Consider the following 16695-nt stretch of genomic DNA (forward strand, 5'->3'; position numbering starts at 1 on the left):
AGTTGAGGAAAGTGGTAGAGCTGGAGTACCACCCAGGCAGCCTAGCACCAAGCCATTACAACTTTATAAGACTTTGCTTCGAAGTGACTTGACCACCTAGGAGAGAAAATGAAATCAAGCCATTTTGGATAGAGGGGCTCAGTGTTTTGCTTTTAAAGAGGAGAGGCCCCTTGGTTGGAATGGTAGAGGGCATTCTGGGTATCACCAGAAGTAATGACATCTGTAAATTCTGATCAGACTGACTGAAGGTGGCCTCAGGCTGAAGACTAAGGGCACAGTTTTTATCTTGGTTACTGCTGGAGCTGGTGGAAGAGAAAAGGATGGAAGCTGGTAAGGGGTGATGTGGGAGGCAAGGCACTTGGAAGGATAGATGAGATGTGCTTGTTCATGGCTTGTGGCATTACAGGAGGAATACTGCCCTCTAGTTCCACTGGTCTCATTGTTTGTGAGAAAAGCACCTCCCAATCCAAGTGTGGGGCATGTAACCATGGGGCTTTGCCAAAGCTTCTTTCTTTTATGCCACACCTAATCTGTCACCAAGTTTGGCCAAATCTGCTTTAATCTTTTACAGATTCATCTCTTCTTCCTTATTTCCAAAGCTGTCACCTTCTCTGTCCTACCTCTTTATAGGTTTGCATAACTTTGATTCCAAAATCTGACAAACACACTGTAAGAAAGGGAAATTATGGATTAATCTCATCCTAGAAGACATATGTAAAAAATTCTTTATAAAATATTAAACAGAATCCAGCTGTATATAAAAAAAGATAATACATTGCAACAAAGTAGGGTTTGTTTCTGGTATGCAAGGTTGGTTTGACATTTTTAAAAAGCAGTCCTTGTAATTCATAACAGTGACAGAAAAGGGAAAAATCATATGACTATCTTGATAAATGGTAAAAACAAATATTGTCAGAATTAAACACTCATTTATGAAAAAATAGTAAGCAAAGAAACTTTTTTTCAGAGTGAGTGGAGTGTTGAAGTCTCCTAGAATGAAAGCATTGCATTCTATTTCCCCTTTTAATTCTGTTAGTATTTGTTTCACATACGTAGGTGCTCCTGTGTTGGGCACATAGATATTTATAATAGTTATATCCTCTTGTTGGACTGACCCCTTTATCATTATGTAATGTCCTTCTTTGTCTCTTGTGACTTTCTTTGTTTTGAAGTCTATTTTGTCTGATACAAGTACTGCAATTCCTGCTTTTTTCTCCCTATTGTTTGCGTGAAATATCTTTTTCCATCCCTTCACTTTTAGTCTGTGTATGTCTTTGGGTTTAAAGTGAGTCTTTTGTAGGCAGCATATAGATGGGTCTTCTTTTTTTATCCATTCAGTGACTCTATGTCTTTTGATTGGTGCATTCAGTCCATTTACATTTAGGATGATTATCGATAGGTACTTATTGCCATTGCAGGCTTTAGATTCATGGTTACCAAAGGTTCAAGGTTAACTTCCTTACCATCTAAGAATCTAACTTAACTTACTTAATATGCTATTACAGACACAATCTAAAGGTTCTATTTTTTCCCTTCCTCTTTTTTCTTCCTCCTCCATTCTTTATATATTAGGTATCATATTCTGTACTCTTTGTCTATCCCTTAATTGACTTTGGGGATAGTTAATTTAATTTTGCATTTACTTAGTAATTAGCTGTTCTACTTTCTTTACTGTGGTTTTATTACCTCTGGTGACAGCTATTAAACCCTAGGAACACTTCCATCTATAGCAGTCCCTCCAAAATACACTGTAGAGATGGTTTGTGGGAGGTAAATTCTCTCAGCTTTTGCTTATCTGAAAATTGTTTAAACCCTCCTTCAAATTTAAATGATAATCTTGCCGGATAAAGTAATCTTGGTTTGAGGCCCTTCTGCTTCATTGCATTAAATACATCATCCCACTCCCTTCTGGCCTGTAAGGTTTCTTCTGAGAAGTCTGATGATAGCCTAATGGGCTTTCCTTTGTATGTGATCTTATTTCTCTCTCTGGTTGCTTTTAAAAGTCTGTCCTTATCCTTGATCTTTGCCATTTTAATTATTATACATCTTGGTGTTATCTTCCTTGGGTCCCTTGTGTTGGGAGATCTGTGGATCTCCATGGCCTGAGAGGCTATCTCCTTCCCCAGATTGGGGAAGTTTTCAGCAATTACCTCCTCAAAGACACTTTCTATCCCTTTTTCTCTCTCTTCATCTTCTGGTACCCCTATAATGCGAATATTGTTCCATTTGGATTAGTCACACAGTTCTCTCAATATTCTTTCATTCTTAGAGATCCTTTTTTCTCTCTGTGCCTCAGCTTCTTTGTATTCCTCTTCTCTAGTTTCTATTTCATTGATCATCTCCTGCACCATATCTAATCTACTTTTTATACCCTCCATTGTGCTCTTCAATGATTGGATCTCCAACTGGAATTCATTCCTGAGATCTTGAATATTTTTCTGTACCTACATGAGCATGTTAATTATTTTTATTTTGAAATCTCTTTCAGGAAGAGTCATGAGGTTGATGTCATTTATCTTTCTCAGGAGTTGTATTAATAATTTTATTTTGAACCAGGATCCTTTGGTGTTTCATATTTGTATATGGTGCCCTCTAGTGCCCAGAAGCTCTACTCTGTGGAGCTGCTCAGCCCCTGAAGCAATGTCGGGGGTCTCAGGGGGTGGTATTGGTGCCTGTGGGGGAGGAAAGAGCTGTTTCCTGCTTCCCGGCTGCTATGCCTGTCTCCACTGCCTGAACCAGTGGGCCGTGCACACAGGTATAAGCCTCTATGCTTTGTGTTTGTAGTTGCTATAGACAGATCTTCCCTCTGGCTGGCCTAATGCCAGGGTAGGGTTTTCTGGTTTGCAAACCAGATGGGGCTGGCCGGGAAAAAGGCGCAGTAGGCTCTGTATCACAGAGGGAGTCCTTGGAGCTGTATAGACAGCCAGGGAGCTGGAGCACCTGAAGATCGTGAAAGATCCCAAACTGCTGGGCAGAGTGCACCCAGACAATTTTGTCTACCTGTCCTTTCTCCTGAGCAGTAAGCTCTGTGCAATCCTTGCCCCTTTAGCAGCCCTCTTGCTAAGGGCTTCCTTGTTAGGAAGTCTCTCAGACTGCCTGCCTTTCTTTTGTCCCAGAGCAGCTGGATGTGGATCCCTGCTTTCCACAAGTGGCTGGAATCTCAGTCTTTCCAGGAATTCTGCCTGTCTTAGCTTTCCAACCCCCTAATCATGAGAGTACCATGGAAGCACATTGAAATGTAGGTTTGTGCTCCCAGAGCAGATCTCCAGAGTTAGGTATTCAGCAGCCCCAGGCCTTCAGTCCCTCCCTGCTCCATTTCTCTTCCTCCCACCAGTGAGCTGGGGTGGGGGAAGGGCTTGGGTCCCGCTGGGCCACAGCTTTGGTATGTTACCATGTTCCGTGAGGTGTGCTCTTTTCTACAGGTGTATGCAATCTGGCACATTCCTCTTTCCTGTTGTTCTTTCAGGATTAGTTGTATTAATTATATTTTCATATTATGTGTGGTTTTAGCAGGAAGCCTCTGTCTCACCTCTCATGCCACATCTTAATCCTTGCAAGGAAACTTTTTTTCACACATACAAAAATGTCTGGCAAACCTCATACTCTCCCCTGACATTTGGAACAATAAAAGAATGCTTACTGTCATCACTTCAATTCAAACTCATATTAGAGTTCCTAGGCAGTGTAATAAGGCAAGAAAATGAAAAGCATGAGAATTGGAAAGAATAAATATAACCTTCATTACTTACAGATGATGATTGTCTACATAGGAAATCTATATAAAAAGTGTTACAATTAATAATTTTAGAAAAGTTGCTGGCTAAAAGGTAAATTTACAAAAAATCAATTTTATATGTATGTATTATCAGTAAATAGAAAATGAAACTTAGAAAACTAACATATACAGTACCATCAAAATTTATATGTGAAGATAAATGTAACATACGATGTGTAATGTGTATCTCTACTACGATGTGTATCTCTACTGAAAATTTAAAACATTAAAAGAAGATTTGAATGAGACTAGATATAAATAAAGGATGTATCAGACCTTGGTTTATAAGACTAAATGGGAATATGTCAGTTCTCAAAATTTGTGTATATATTGAATACAGTTCTAGTCAGTAGCCCAGCAAGACTTTGGTGGAAATTGACAAGCTTATTCAAAAATTCCCATGGAAATGTAAAAAGCCAAGGACTTCACACTATGCAATATCAAGGTCTATCATTAAACTATAGTAATTAAGGTAGTAAGATATTCACACAAAGATAGAAAAATTGACCAATGGTAGGAAAGAGTCTAGAAACTCACAGTTAGATACCTGATTTATGATAAAGATGATGGTGAAATGAGAAAAGATTATCTTTTTACTAAATGTTTCTGGGAAGTTGTATATCCAGATGGGGGAAAAATACATTAAACTCCTATCACATATGATATGCAAAAATCAGTTCCAGATGAATTGCAAATCTAAGCATGAATGGTAATAAGCTTTTAGAGGGATACATAGGAGAATGCCTTGAAGATCTTGGTGTAGGCAAGTGGGACACAGAAGGCACTAACAATCAAAGAAAAATAGGTAAATAAGACCTCATTAAGATTAAGAACTTGCATTTATTAAAAAAAACTTCATGAAGTGAATATGAAGGCAACCCGCAGAGAGGGAAAAAATACTTAAATATTAAGTATGACAAAAGACTTGTATCCAAATTATATAAAGAAGCTTACACAAATCAAAAAGAAAAATACAGCCTGGCTTTAAAAAAATGGATGAAGTGCTTAGACACCTCAAAGAGGGGATATTTAAAGGATATTAAAGCTATGACAGTGTGTCCAAATTTATTATCAGGGAATGCAAACTGAAACCATGATGAAACATCACTACACACAGGTTAAATGGCAAAAATGAAATAAAAAATACAAAATCTTGGCAAGGATGTGAAGGAGTGTGTTCATATATAATACCTATGGGAATATAAACTTGTCCAATAATTTTAAAAAATTGCTTGACAGTTTCTAATAAAGATGAACCCAGAAATCCCATCCCCAGGCATATACTGCATAGTAATATGCACATACATTCACTAAAAAGCATGTGCTGTAATGTTCATAACAGCCCTATTTAAAATAATCCCAAACTGAAAAATACCTGATTATCATCAATGGTACATGGATAACTAAACTATGGTATATTCATATAAGAGAGTATTTTATAGCAATGAGAATAAATGATCTTCAATTATACATAGCAATGCAGGTGAATTTCATAAATGTTATGCTGAACAAAAGAAGCTGGACATGGTATAATTCCTTTTAGAGAAGTGAAACAGGCCAAGCTAACCAATTCTATTTGAAGTGCAGTAGGGAAGGGAATCAATTTTATGGGAACATTAGAGGAATGCTGATTATAAGGTTGTGTTTATTTGGTGAAACTTCAGTGATTTGTGTATTTTTCTGTGCATACTTTATACAACTGAAGTACAGTGGGGTAAAAGAGTTACAGAAATTGGCAAAATGGTGCCTGGCATGAGAAACAGCAGACTTACAATGATTGAAAGCAAGGGGGAGCCTGTGGACATTGAGAAAGTAGAGGGTGGACCCTAGGAGATTGCAGAAGAGCTCCAGTGGTAGAAGAATGAGAGATTGAATGAATAGGGGTTCATGGTCAGAGGGTAGGAAGTGTAGATGTCATATTTCCAAGGTGGACTGGTTTAGTATGATGGTGCAGTCCAGAGTGTGAGGGGCTGACGTGAAAATTGGTGAAGGTCATGGAGTCCAAGACGCAAGGGATTGAGAAGTCCACTTCTGTTGGCTTGGGTATTTGTTCCATGTGGATGGTGACAGAAGTCAGAAGTTCATAGGACTTGGAATGAGTCCGTTATCAAAGTCTGTTCTTGTTTAGCTGCAAGAGCAAAACCCAAGTTAAACTACCTGAAGCAAAAATGAGAATGTATTACCTTCCATTAGGAAAAGGCCAGGATGGAGCTCCAAAAGTACTGGATCCAGGTGTTATAACTGAAATGGGACTGCTTTCCTCACTAGCTCTCCTCAACTCTGCTTTCCTTGGATCAGTTTCACTTACAGGTAGCCTGCCTCCACTAGAAGCTACAGGCAGCTCTGGCTGTAGGGTGCCTTTATAGCTCCTCATCCCTGAAGGCACCAGGATTAATCTCAGGGGGGACATGGATTGACTCCATCAGGACCGTGTGTCCACCCTTGAAGTGGGTGTGACTTCGTCCCCCTGAACCACATGCGCTGAGAATGAGGGAGAGGCGTGTGAAATCCACATGTCTGCCATGAAGGTTAGCCCCGAATTGGCCTGGTCCTCGGTGCTTTCTAACCAAGGAGGGTGCAGTGAAGAGGTGAGGGCTGTGCCTCCTGTATAAGCTGGGGATCACCAAGAACACTCACTGCGTGAACACTCACTGTGTGCAGGAGGAGAACCACACAGGAGGACTGCCCAAGGCCAGAAGCTGTCTGAATCATGTGGCAGGGGAGGGGAGGGCAGCAGTATCCAGCCAGCTTGACAAAGAAATCGGGCCTGTGCTAGGTCATTGCATCTCCACCCCATATTTAAATTTCCTCACCTCAGAGCTTTCTGCTCTCTTCCTAACTGACTGAGTGTGCCCTCTTCATTTCAGCCAGCTGGAGGTGTTTTTGCTTCATCTTCCTGTTTGTCTATAATGTTTATCTTGCTTTTCCATCTTGTCTCTGTGTGCATTGCTCTTTTCCTGGCCTTGTCTCAGGGAGGAGGAGGAAAAGGAGAATGAGGAAGAGGAGCAGCCAGTCACGGAACCCAATTCAGAGGAAGAGAGAGAGGAGGATGCCCACTGTCAGGACAAGGACAGGTACCGAGGGCTGGATCCTCCCAGGCTCTCACTACCAGCTCAGGGCTTCTCCCTAACAGATGGTTTACAGCCACCTTTTAGTAGTTTCCTCCCTTCCTCACCAGCTCCCACTGGCAAAGCTTTACCCTGAACACAGAGTCACAGAGAGACTCATTTTGTAGGAATACCTAATCATGTTTTCATTAGAGAGCTGCACTTTCATTCAAATGTGCATGCTTTATGGAAAAGTCTAACCATGCTTTATGGAAAAAGTCACCTAACTTGTTTTCTCTCACTTTTCCTTCCATTATTAGTGCTTTGGCTCAGCCAGATTGACAGTGACTAAAAAGATGTTCATCTCTGCTCAGAAAGTGTTAACCCTTTCAGCACTGTAGCAAGAATAATTCCATGTGTCACCTTCTTCCTAATTTTATCAATATAGTATTAGCTGAAATGTGTGGATAACTATATTATTAATGATGCAAGTTTGTTTTTTATTCAAATGGACAGGAACACTTTTCACCCCATACAGCATAGAAAAATTTCAGTATTTATTTTTATGCCCAGAGCAAGTAACATCTCTACAGCCCTTTGGGGAGATTACTGTTCTCTGCTCACACCTTTCTAAGGTGTATTATTTCTGTTTTCAAGGCAATGTTGACAGACAAAGCCATCTCACAGATATTTTTTAATTCTGTAGGTATTTTCCCAAAATGTGGCTGTATAAAAAATAAAAATCAATCACAGGTAATTTCATTTTTTAATATTCAAAAATAATTCCAAAGTTGAACAGTTTACTTCACGTAACTGATTGCCACTGAAACTGACATTTTTAATATTAGTTTTTCTACAAATAAGCAAAATCAAAAGGATGTTGGGTGAATTGGGATAAAATCTTTCTCCTACCAACTTCAAAGTCCATGTGATTCTTTGCTGCTGTGGCCTTATCTCCAGACCACCAAAGCACATGAAAGTTCTCAAGTATTTGATACGTTGAGACCTCCACTGGGGGTCATGGAAATCTTATCTGAACTAACAAACTAATGATTGTTTCCTCCCATTAGAAATATCTGGGAATGAGACAAGAAGGATGTGGAGGAAAGAAAGGAATGACCTGGTGACAGAAGTGAGCCACACATTTCAGAGTAAGAGGGAGAGAGGCTGACATTAACCAGAGCCCCTCGCCCATGCATAGCTGCCATGCTCAGATTTTTCAGTTAGGGGTGCTCTAGGAAGGGAGAAGTTTATTTGACAGACCCACCTTAGGTCAAAAGCTAGGCACAGGACCCTCAGTAAATACACTGGTAGGGATCTATTTACACTTAAATGATCATGTTATGTCTCACCTATCCAAACCCTTCAAACGACTCAGCACCTAGGATCAGAGGGAAGAATCTGTCTGGGAAGGGCCATCTTGAAAGGCATCCCTATAACTTGTTCTGTCTTTACACAGAATTGTTGTTTACATGGGTAGATGGTTCTTTATCACTCTGAAGTGTCTTTTTCCATCCATGAGTGAATGCTGGAGGGCATCCTTGATCAAAGACTATAGTTAGGCTTTCCAGTTTTAGAAAATAAAGGTATGCATGTTAAACACCAGGGCTTGACCTTGACAGTACCTAAGGCAGCATTAACATTGACCTAGATGTTGTTTGTTCCCTGATGTGATCCCATCAGACTTTAAAGTGTGCAAAAGAGTCTGCTTATTTCTGCTGGGTTGGTGTCTTCCACTGCTCCCCTGCATGCTGGCTGCTTCTCTGTGTGTGCCCGCCACGTGTGCCTGCAGGGCAAGCACGCCGCATGTGCCAGCCTGCGCTGAGCACTGCAGTGTGGCCTCACTCCATCCTCTCATCAAGCCAGGGAACACACATATGGAGCTCTGAATTTAAGGTAGGAGAGAAAACAGCTTATTCCATTCCCAGATAGGCATGACTGGGGGTCTGGTTCTCTGGGAGATGGATGGTGGTTTTGAAAAATGCTGAGTTTAACATAGATTCTCAGACTATAAAGGTGCATGTCAAAATATCTAAGTGGTCTAAATCTAATCCTCTGAAGGTGAAAAGTTTTTACACTAACTGGTAGAATTAGGCCTGCCTGAAGGAGTCTAGATGTTGAGGGCTGGGCAGTATGAAAGGCCTTGAGGAGAGTGTGAAATGGGCAATATTTGTCTTCCCTATGCTGGACCCCCCTTTCTGGCTCTGCATTCCTTGCTGGCATCTCTCCTTTTCCCATCCTATTTGTACCTGCTTTTGAGAAGCATCTGAAAACTGCGGCTAAAATTCTAGTGCTTAGGGGATAGCACTTCCTCAAGGCTGGGCTTTTTAGGAAGAGGACAAATGCTGTGACCAAGACAAAGAAATGAAATTCAAACTCTGGAAATTTGGGTGCCAGCACAACCAGTGGGGAGAAACTTGGTGGGGGAGGGGGGCAGTGCAGCTGGTGGCTGGGGCTTGGGTGTAGAAGAGACTTTGGGTCTCCATTAAACCCCCTCGCAAAGGCCTCTGTGTGCCCAGAGGCCAGGCTGGTCTGCACGGAGGTGTCCTTGCACTCTGCAAGTCTTACCTCCCAGATTGGCAAGCCCGGGATGCCCGTATTGTTGGGTGAGCAAAGCTGTTGGCAGTGGGCTTTCATGTAGCAGTTCAAGAAACACAGCTGGATTCTGAAGTAAGCGGCTGTGACAGCACTGGGTTTTCATGTGTGTCTTTCTCTTTCCTAACCTTTTCTCCTCTCTCCCAAATCTCTTTTCTGCCCCCACCTCTCCACCTCCCCTCCTCCCTGCTGGGCTACAGAGAGGCCAGCCCTGTCTCAGAGCAGGACCCCACTGGAAATGATGCTGCTCCCCAGACTTCAGTCCTCCCTGCTGCCTCAAGTGCCACCTTGCAGGGAGAGTGGCTTCCGGCCAGCACCGTGGTGGGGCCTGCCCGCCTGCTGCCCCCCACCCCTGCCATGGCATCTTGGCCCTCCTCCACCACACCAGGCCCCCCAAAGGCTTCGCCGACCATAGAAAAGCTGCCCTACGTGCCCCACAGCCCCTTCCACCTCTTCTCCTATGACTTTGAAGATTCACCCTTATCCACCAAGGAAAAGGAAACCGAGCTGCAGAAGGAAAGCAGGTAGATCCGGCCCAGTGAAGGCCTGTGTGAGCTTGACCCGGGGGAGGTGACACAGCATGCTAACTGTACCGTCTGGCTCGTCTTCTGCCATGTTGCTGTGGATTCCAGTCAGAGCAGAGAGCAGCTGGGCTTACACTAACTCCCTGACCACTAACTAAATAATCCCCAGTGTTCAGGCAACATGCAGGAGAAAACGGCCACCTGTTTGAATTCAGGAGCTCTTTTGTTATAATACTAAAAAAGGATTTTTAAATATCAGGTTTTTAAAAATATGCATGGTCTGACAAAATGTATACATTTTGCCTCCATCTGCTGGTATGGGGTCTTTCTTGACTCACACAATATGCCGAAGTGCTCTGCCATCTCTCCATGCTATGTTTGGAGAGGCATTTTCCTTCCTTTAACAGTTCCTCTGATTCTCTCCATTTGAGCACATATTTTGTCTCTGAGCCTTACAACTTCCAGTCTTTCTCTTCTAATGGGTGGGTGTCTTTTTCTTATCATCTTCTGCTTTTCTATAGCTTTCCATTTTTATTCTAATTGTATGCGTTTTTCTTTCAAAGACCGATCATAGCTTCCCATGAGATGGCAAACAGTCGCAGTGTGCACCACTTCAGAAGCATTAATATCATTACATTGTTTAAGTATGAGCACTTCAATAAAAACTGGAGGGGTGGAGCAGAGGGAGGGAAGTGTGTAAAGCCGAACAGGGAATTTTTAGCAGGTGTTGGCCTCCCTGTATGCCTGCCCTCCACCGTTGCCTGGATTAGGAACTCTGCAGAGTAGGGAGTGGGAAACAGAAGGCTTGAATATTCTGAACAATCAACTGTCTCAAATCAATGATTGGTAATACTGATGGCCACTCCTATCTTGGAGCAATAATAATTAATAATTTATTGAGTATTTATTATGATCTAGGCCTGTAACCTTCCATGAAATTAGCACTTTAAGGGATCACTTAACCCTTAAGAGGAAGGTCCTGTTACTAGCCCATTATTGACAAGGAAACTGAGCACAGAGAGGCCAGGGAAGTGGGAAGTGATTTCTGCCGTAAGCACCCTGCTACAGAGTTTGGCCCAACCTGTACATTGTGCAGTCTTCTCTTTTAGACAGCCTGTCACTCTGTCTCCTTTCTGGGCCCATCTACACAATAACTCCAAATAGTAGGCCCTGACCCTGGGTGCTCCCTGCCAGGGGTTCTTCAGGCAAATGCTTTCCAGCAAAATGCTTTTGTCAGAGTCTATGTTTGGAGGACCCCCAGCCTGCATGCCCAGTAAGAAGTTATACCTTGTTTTGAATGAAGGCTTATAGGACCCAGACCTGGAGGACAGCCTTTCACACCACAAAAATGGCTGGTTGCTATAGGAGAAGTGATCTAGAACTGTGGTCATCAGCCTTTTGTGCTTACAACCTTAAAGAATTTTGAAGCTTCCCTCAAAGTTTTAAGTAGCGTATCTAAAGTTTTTTACTGTAAGTTTGAATAGCTGTAAGGGCTATTGTCTATTTTATATGAGCTTTAAAATTATTTTTATGAAAATCTTTTGGCTTCAGATTTAAATGATTAAATTATTAAAAACACCAACATATGCCTAACTGGCAAAGCTGGTCCTCAGTCAGAGACTTAATTTCTATCAGAAAAAGTCTGAATTCATCTTTCAGTTCAAATAAGCTAATATTCTTCCCTGTGACAGCCATCTCAGTTCTGGGGTCTGATCCACAGGTTGGTGGAGGTGTAGAGGGAATCTGTGAGATCTGGTCTGAGTTTATTCCTGAATAAAAAAAGCAATGCCTTCCCCTTCCTCAGTATTTCTTAAGGAATTCACTCCAGAATGAGGCTTTCCCATATTGTTCCTTTGCCTGGCTCCCTGGAGGTGCAAAGTGGTGCCCCACACTGATTCAACCTGGTGACAGTGTTCCTTCATTTGCTAAAAGTGTAGGGCAATTGTGGGAGGAGAGGCCTTCCCCTCCTGGGAGACCCTAGGAGTGGCCACAGGCAGATCCATTTTAAGGAAGAGCAAATATAGAACTTCAGGATCTGAGACTTCATTTCCTCTTGTTTCCAGAATGGCTTTTAGTACCTTCAGGAGTATGTGAACTCCAGTTTGAACGCTCTAAACTACAAGTTCTCTATGAGTCTTTTCCAGGTCTAAAATTCTGGGTTTGCTGTGATTTTCCATACAATCCTTGTGGAACACATCCAAGATGATTTTTATGTGCTCCACAAACAGTACCTATGTGCAAGTTAAGAGCTCTACATTTACTGGAATAAAAATATCTTGGCAAGCGCATCTCCCCAGCAGACTGGTGGTAGCCCATGTTGGTTATCCTGGACTTTATGGTGAGATTTTTCTCAGCCTCTGCTGGGGCTTTCCTCCCTCTGGTGTCCACTACTCCTTACAGTCCTGGGGGATTGGATCAATAGGACTATAACTTGCCTAGCTGAATATACATGTAAATTGAGAAAAATAGCCACATGCTTGTAAATGAGGATTGACTTACATTTAACTGAGAAAAGTTTACAATTTTTAATCATTTGAAAGGAATTCAAATACAATATAAATAATTGTTTGTACCTATTAATTTTCTGATGTTCACTCACTGGTTTTTGTGAGGTCTTCAGTGCTCAGTGGTTGACTGCAATTGAACTGATTAAAGGAGATACCAATCCATTAGTCAATTCAAAAAACCAAGGAGATAAAAAATGAACAGTGAACAGAGTGAATTGTATGATCCAGTTAATTTGGCTGAAACTGAGAAGCAAAAGTGGACAGACTGTGAAGTATTTGAATTAATTGCTCAACAATTAGAAAAACCAAAAGAAGGAAAAAATGTGTTATGCTTGTTTTATTACCACAATACCAATTAAACATAATTTTAGTTAAGTAATCTTGTTAAACATTCTAAAGGATGCCTACTTTTGGACAGGAAAGGATGGTTGTAGGTGCCCGCATAGAATAGCAAGCTGAGCGTCCAGCAGCTGGGTGACTCAGGGCGGAAGCCTGAGCACAGGGGCCTCATCTCCCCGATGACTCTGAGCTCCTGGTGGCAGCTGCTTTCCCTTCTCCTCCCATTTTGCAGGGCTCGCTGCCTTGATTCTCTTCCTCTTCTTTGCTCCTGAGCTTTTTTCTCCAGTCTCTACTTCTTCCTTTCTTTGTATGTTCTTCTCTGCTTTTCTGCCTTCTCCATGGCCCATGATTTGGGCCCTCTTAAAAAAAGAAAACCGTCACTTGGAGAAGCAGTCAGCCTCCTGGACAGGTAGAGTGTGGGGTTTTTACAGAGAAGAGAAAATGATGTCCAGAAACCAAGTCCCATAAAGGTGATGTGTTAGCAGACAAGGACACTGAGGTAAAACTGGGTGATCTGAGTCCCCGTCTGCCTGGCTGAGTGCCTGGTGCTGAGCACAGGCCTAGCATGTAATACCAAATAAACAAATAAGAGCAAAGGCCAAGCAGATCACACTTAGCAACACAGGGTAGATTTGGGGTAATATAAATTCCTGTTTATTTCCTGTTATAATGTAATTTAAGGAAAATGGAAAATTCATCTCTATATTCCACATTTTAAAATAGATGGATTTTCTTTTACATATTTTCTCTAAAAATAATTTTTTACCTTTGAGAATATTTTTGTACAGTTGTGATCCAATTCCATGTAAATTATACCCTGATGTTTCAACTTAGCGTGTCTATAAATATTTCCATGCTATCACTTACAAAATTGGCTATCATTTTTAATGGTTGAATAATATTCCACTGATGAATAATATACTTTCTTAGCCATTCCTGCATTATTACCTGGCTGGGTAATTTCCAGTTTGTCACCACGATGTCATAATGCTCCAGTGAGTATCTCCTTGCATCCCCCAACACTTACAACATATAAGTAACCAAAACATTCACAAAAGAAGGTTTACTGTCAAAGGCTATCCATATTTGAAGTTAAGTTGCTTGCCAGAATGGTTAGTGCTGATTTCTGTTGATGGGAGTTTGGACTGGATTCGCTGTGCCAGAAGGTCTTTGTATATTTATATCATAGTGACTCTTAGCGCCCCACACACCAAAGTACAGTGTCCCTAACCAGTTTAGGAGAAGGAATCTGCTCTGCTGCATGGCTAAGTTAAGAGGCAAAACTCTCTGAATCTGATCAGGAGTGTCTGCCCCCCAGGTAAGGGCTTCAAAAGATAATTTTTTTTTCTCTTGGAATGCACTGAATGATGATAGCTAAATACAAACTGCCAAAGGACAGTTATTCTGAAAAACAGAGAGAAAACTAGAATTTTACAAATCCTGAAACTTGTCAGAGATGACTGGGAAATGATACAAGTTATAGTGGCTGTAATTTTCCATCAGGGAAAATACTGGATGAAAACATGAATACATGCCCCTCTAAGCAGCCAGCCAATTCAGAAAGGCTGAGGACATTTTCTGCGTGATCACTGGGTGTGTGATGAGATTACATGTAATGAATGAAACTGATTTGGAAATACTTGAAGCAAAATTTTTAATAAGCCATTTCTTTAAACCAACTAGCTGGTATTTTCTACACATCTTTAATGAATTTAACACTAATTGTACCATCATGAGATGCAAGAAAAATATTCATGATGCAAATGAGAAAAATATGAATTCTTAATTTATGTTCACAAAAAATTTTAATGTACATTTTAAAAGTAAGGAAATATGAGGTTTTTATTAAATGCTTTGTCATAAATCCTGCTTCCTAACAGTTTTGGTTTTGGGGAAACTTGGATAATAGAAATAATCAAAACAAAGCAGTTACTAAATCTCTTCAAGTTAGAATAATCACTAAGAACATTAGCATTTCCAAACCTGTTTTTCTTACAAATTTAACAGATTGTTAAATATTTATTTATTGACTTGTACTCATTTCTCTGTCTTACCTCCACCACCAACTTAATCCTCTGCACTCTTTAGGTACAGCAGCTTTGGTAACAACTCTTATCACACAGGACCTTCATCTGCAGCCACTGTGCCCACCACCCTGACAACACCATCCATTTCACCTTCCCCGGAGGCCAGGCTGGAAAGGTAGGTTTTAGAGGAAGCATGGTGATGGCTTCTCTATCCTCAAAGGAAGGAAATAAATTTGATCAAGAGTAAAGGAATGGTGTAACTAAAAATTATCATCTGAAGTATTTTCTTTTATATAATATAGTCCAAAGGTAAGAATGTTTTCTCTCTTTCACATTGTTTACTAAATAAATATTTTATTAGAGGTGATATTTTATTTTTACTATTATTTCATCTCCCTACATATTTTACATAGAAAGTGTAAAAAATTTGTTCTAAAATATTTTTTATTAAGTTATCATTGATATACACTCTTATGAAGGTTTCACAAGAAAAATAATGTGGTTATTACATTCACTCTTATTATTGAGTCTGCCCCCATACCCCATTGCAGTCACTGTCCATCAGTGTAGTAAGATGCCACAGAGTCCCTATTTGTCTTCTCTGAGCTACACTGTCTTCCCCATCACCCCACACACACCATGTGCACCAATCATGATACCCCACAATCCCCTTCTCCCTCCCTCCCCAACTGCCCTCCCCCACCCCTCCCCTTTGGTAACCACTAGTCCCTTCTTGGAGTCTGTCAATCTGCTGCTGCTTTGTTCCTTCACTTTTGCTTTGTTGTTATATCCACAAATGAGGGAAATTATTTGGTATATGTCTTACTCTGCCTGACTTGTTTCACTGAGCATAATACCCTCTAGCTCCATCCATGTTGTTGTAAATGGTGGGATTTGTTTCTTTCTAATGGCTGGATAGTATTCCATTGTATATATGCACATCTTTTTTATCCCTTCATCTACTGATAGACACTTAGGTTGCTTCCATATCTTGGCTATTGTAAATGGTGCTGTGATAAACATAGGGGTGCATATGTCTTTTTGAATCTGAGAACTTGTTTTCTTTGGGTAAATTCCTAGGAGTGGAATTCCTGGGTCAAATGGTATTTCTATTTTTATTTTTTAGAGGAACCTCCATATTGCTTTCCACAATGGCTGAACTAGCTTACATTCCCACCAGCAGTTTAGGAGGGTCCCCCTTTCTCTGCATCCTCGCCAGCATTTGTTGTTACTAGTCTTTTCAATGATGGCCTTCCTAACTGGTGTAAGGTGATAATTCATAGAAAGTATAAAAAATTTATTCTAAAATATTTTTTAATCTCATCATTTAATGCTCATCATTGTGGTTTTAATTTGCATTTTCCTGATAATTAGCCATGTGAGAATCTTTTCGTGTGCCTGTTGACCATCTGAGTTTCTTCTTTGGAGAAGTGTCTATTCATATTCTCCACCCATTTTTTAATCAAGTTATTTGCTTTTTGTGTGTTGAGGCATGTGAGTTCTCCGTATATTTTAGATGTTTAACCACTCATCAGATATGTTGTTTACAAATGTATTCTCCCACACTGTAGGTGCCTTTTTGTTCTGCTAATGATGTCTTTTGCTGTACAGAAGCTTTTAAGCTTGATGTAGTCCCATTTCTTCATTTTTTATTTTGTTTTCCTTGCTTGAGGAGATACGTTCAGGAAAAAGTTGCTCATCTTTATATTTAAGAGAGTTTTGCCTATGTTTTCTTCTAAGAGTTTTATGGTTTCATAACTTACATTCAGGTCTTTGATCCATTTTGAGTTTACTTCTGTGTATGGGGTTAGACAATAATCCAGTTTCATTCTCTTGCATGTGGCTGTCCAGTTTTGCCAATATCAGTTGATGAAGAGGCTG

At 40.7% G+C, this 16695-nt stretch overlaps 1 protein-coding gene across 9 annotated transcripts in view; it reads left to right on the top strand.

Moving 5' to 3' along the window:
* FHOD3 (formin homology 2 domain containing 3) overlaps positions 1-16695 on the top strand; it is a 525593-nt gene that overhangs the window by 381554 nt on the left and 127344 nt on the right. For 4 of the 9 annotated variants that reach the window (XM_036884979.2, XM_036884980.2, XM_036884981.2 and 1 more), the window contains 3 exons: positions 6748-6849; positions 9618-9941; positions 14876-14989. The exons of 1 other annotated variant lie outside the window; for it this stretch is intronic. In XM_036884979.2, coding sequence (XP_036740874.2) covers positions 6748-6849; positions 9618-9941; positions 14876-14989 — 540 coding nt within the window. The remainder of the gene's footprint in view (positions 1-6747; positions 6850-9617; positions 9942-14875; positions 14990-16695) is intronic. 4 more of the 9 variants (XM_036884983.2, XM_036884984.2, XM_057504129.1 and 1 more) reach the window with 3 other exon arrangements.

The sequence above is a fragment of the Manis pentadactyla genome, chromosome 6 (assembly GCF_030020395.1).
Source record: "Manis pentadactyla isolate mManPen7 chromosome 6, mManPen7.hap1, whole genome shotgun sequence".
Taxonomy (NCBI): Eukaryota; Metazoa; Chordata; class Mammalia; order Pholidota; family Manidae; genus Manis; species Manis pentadactyla.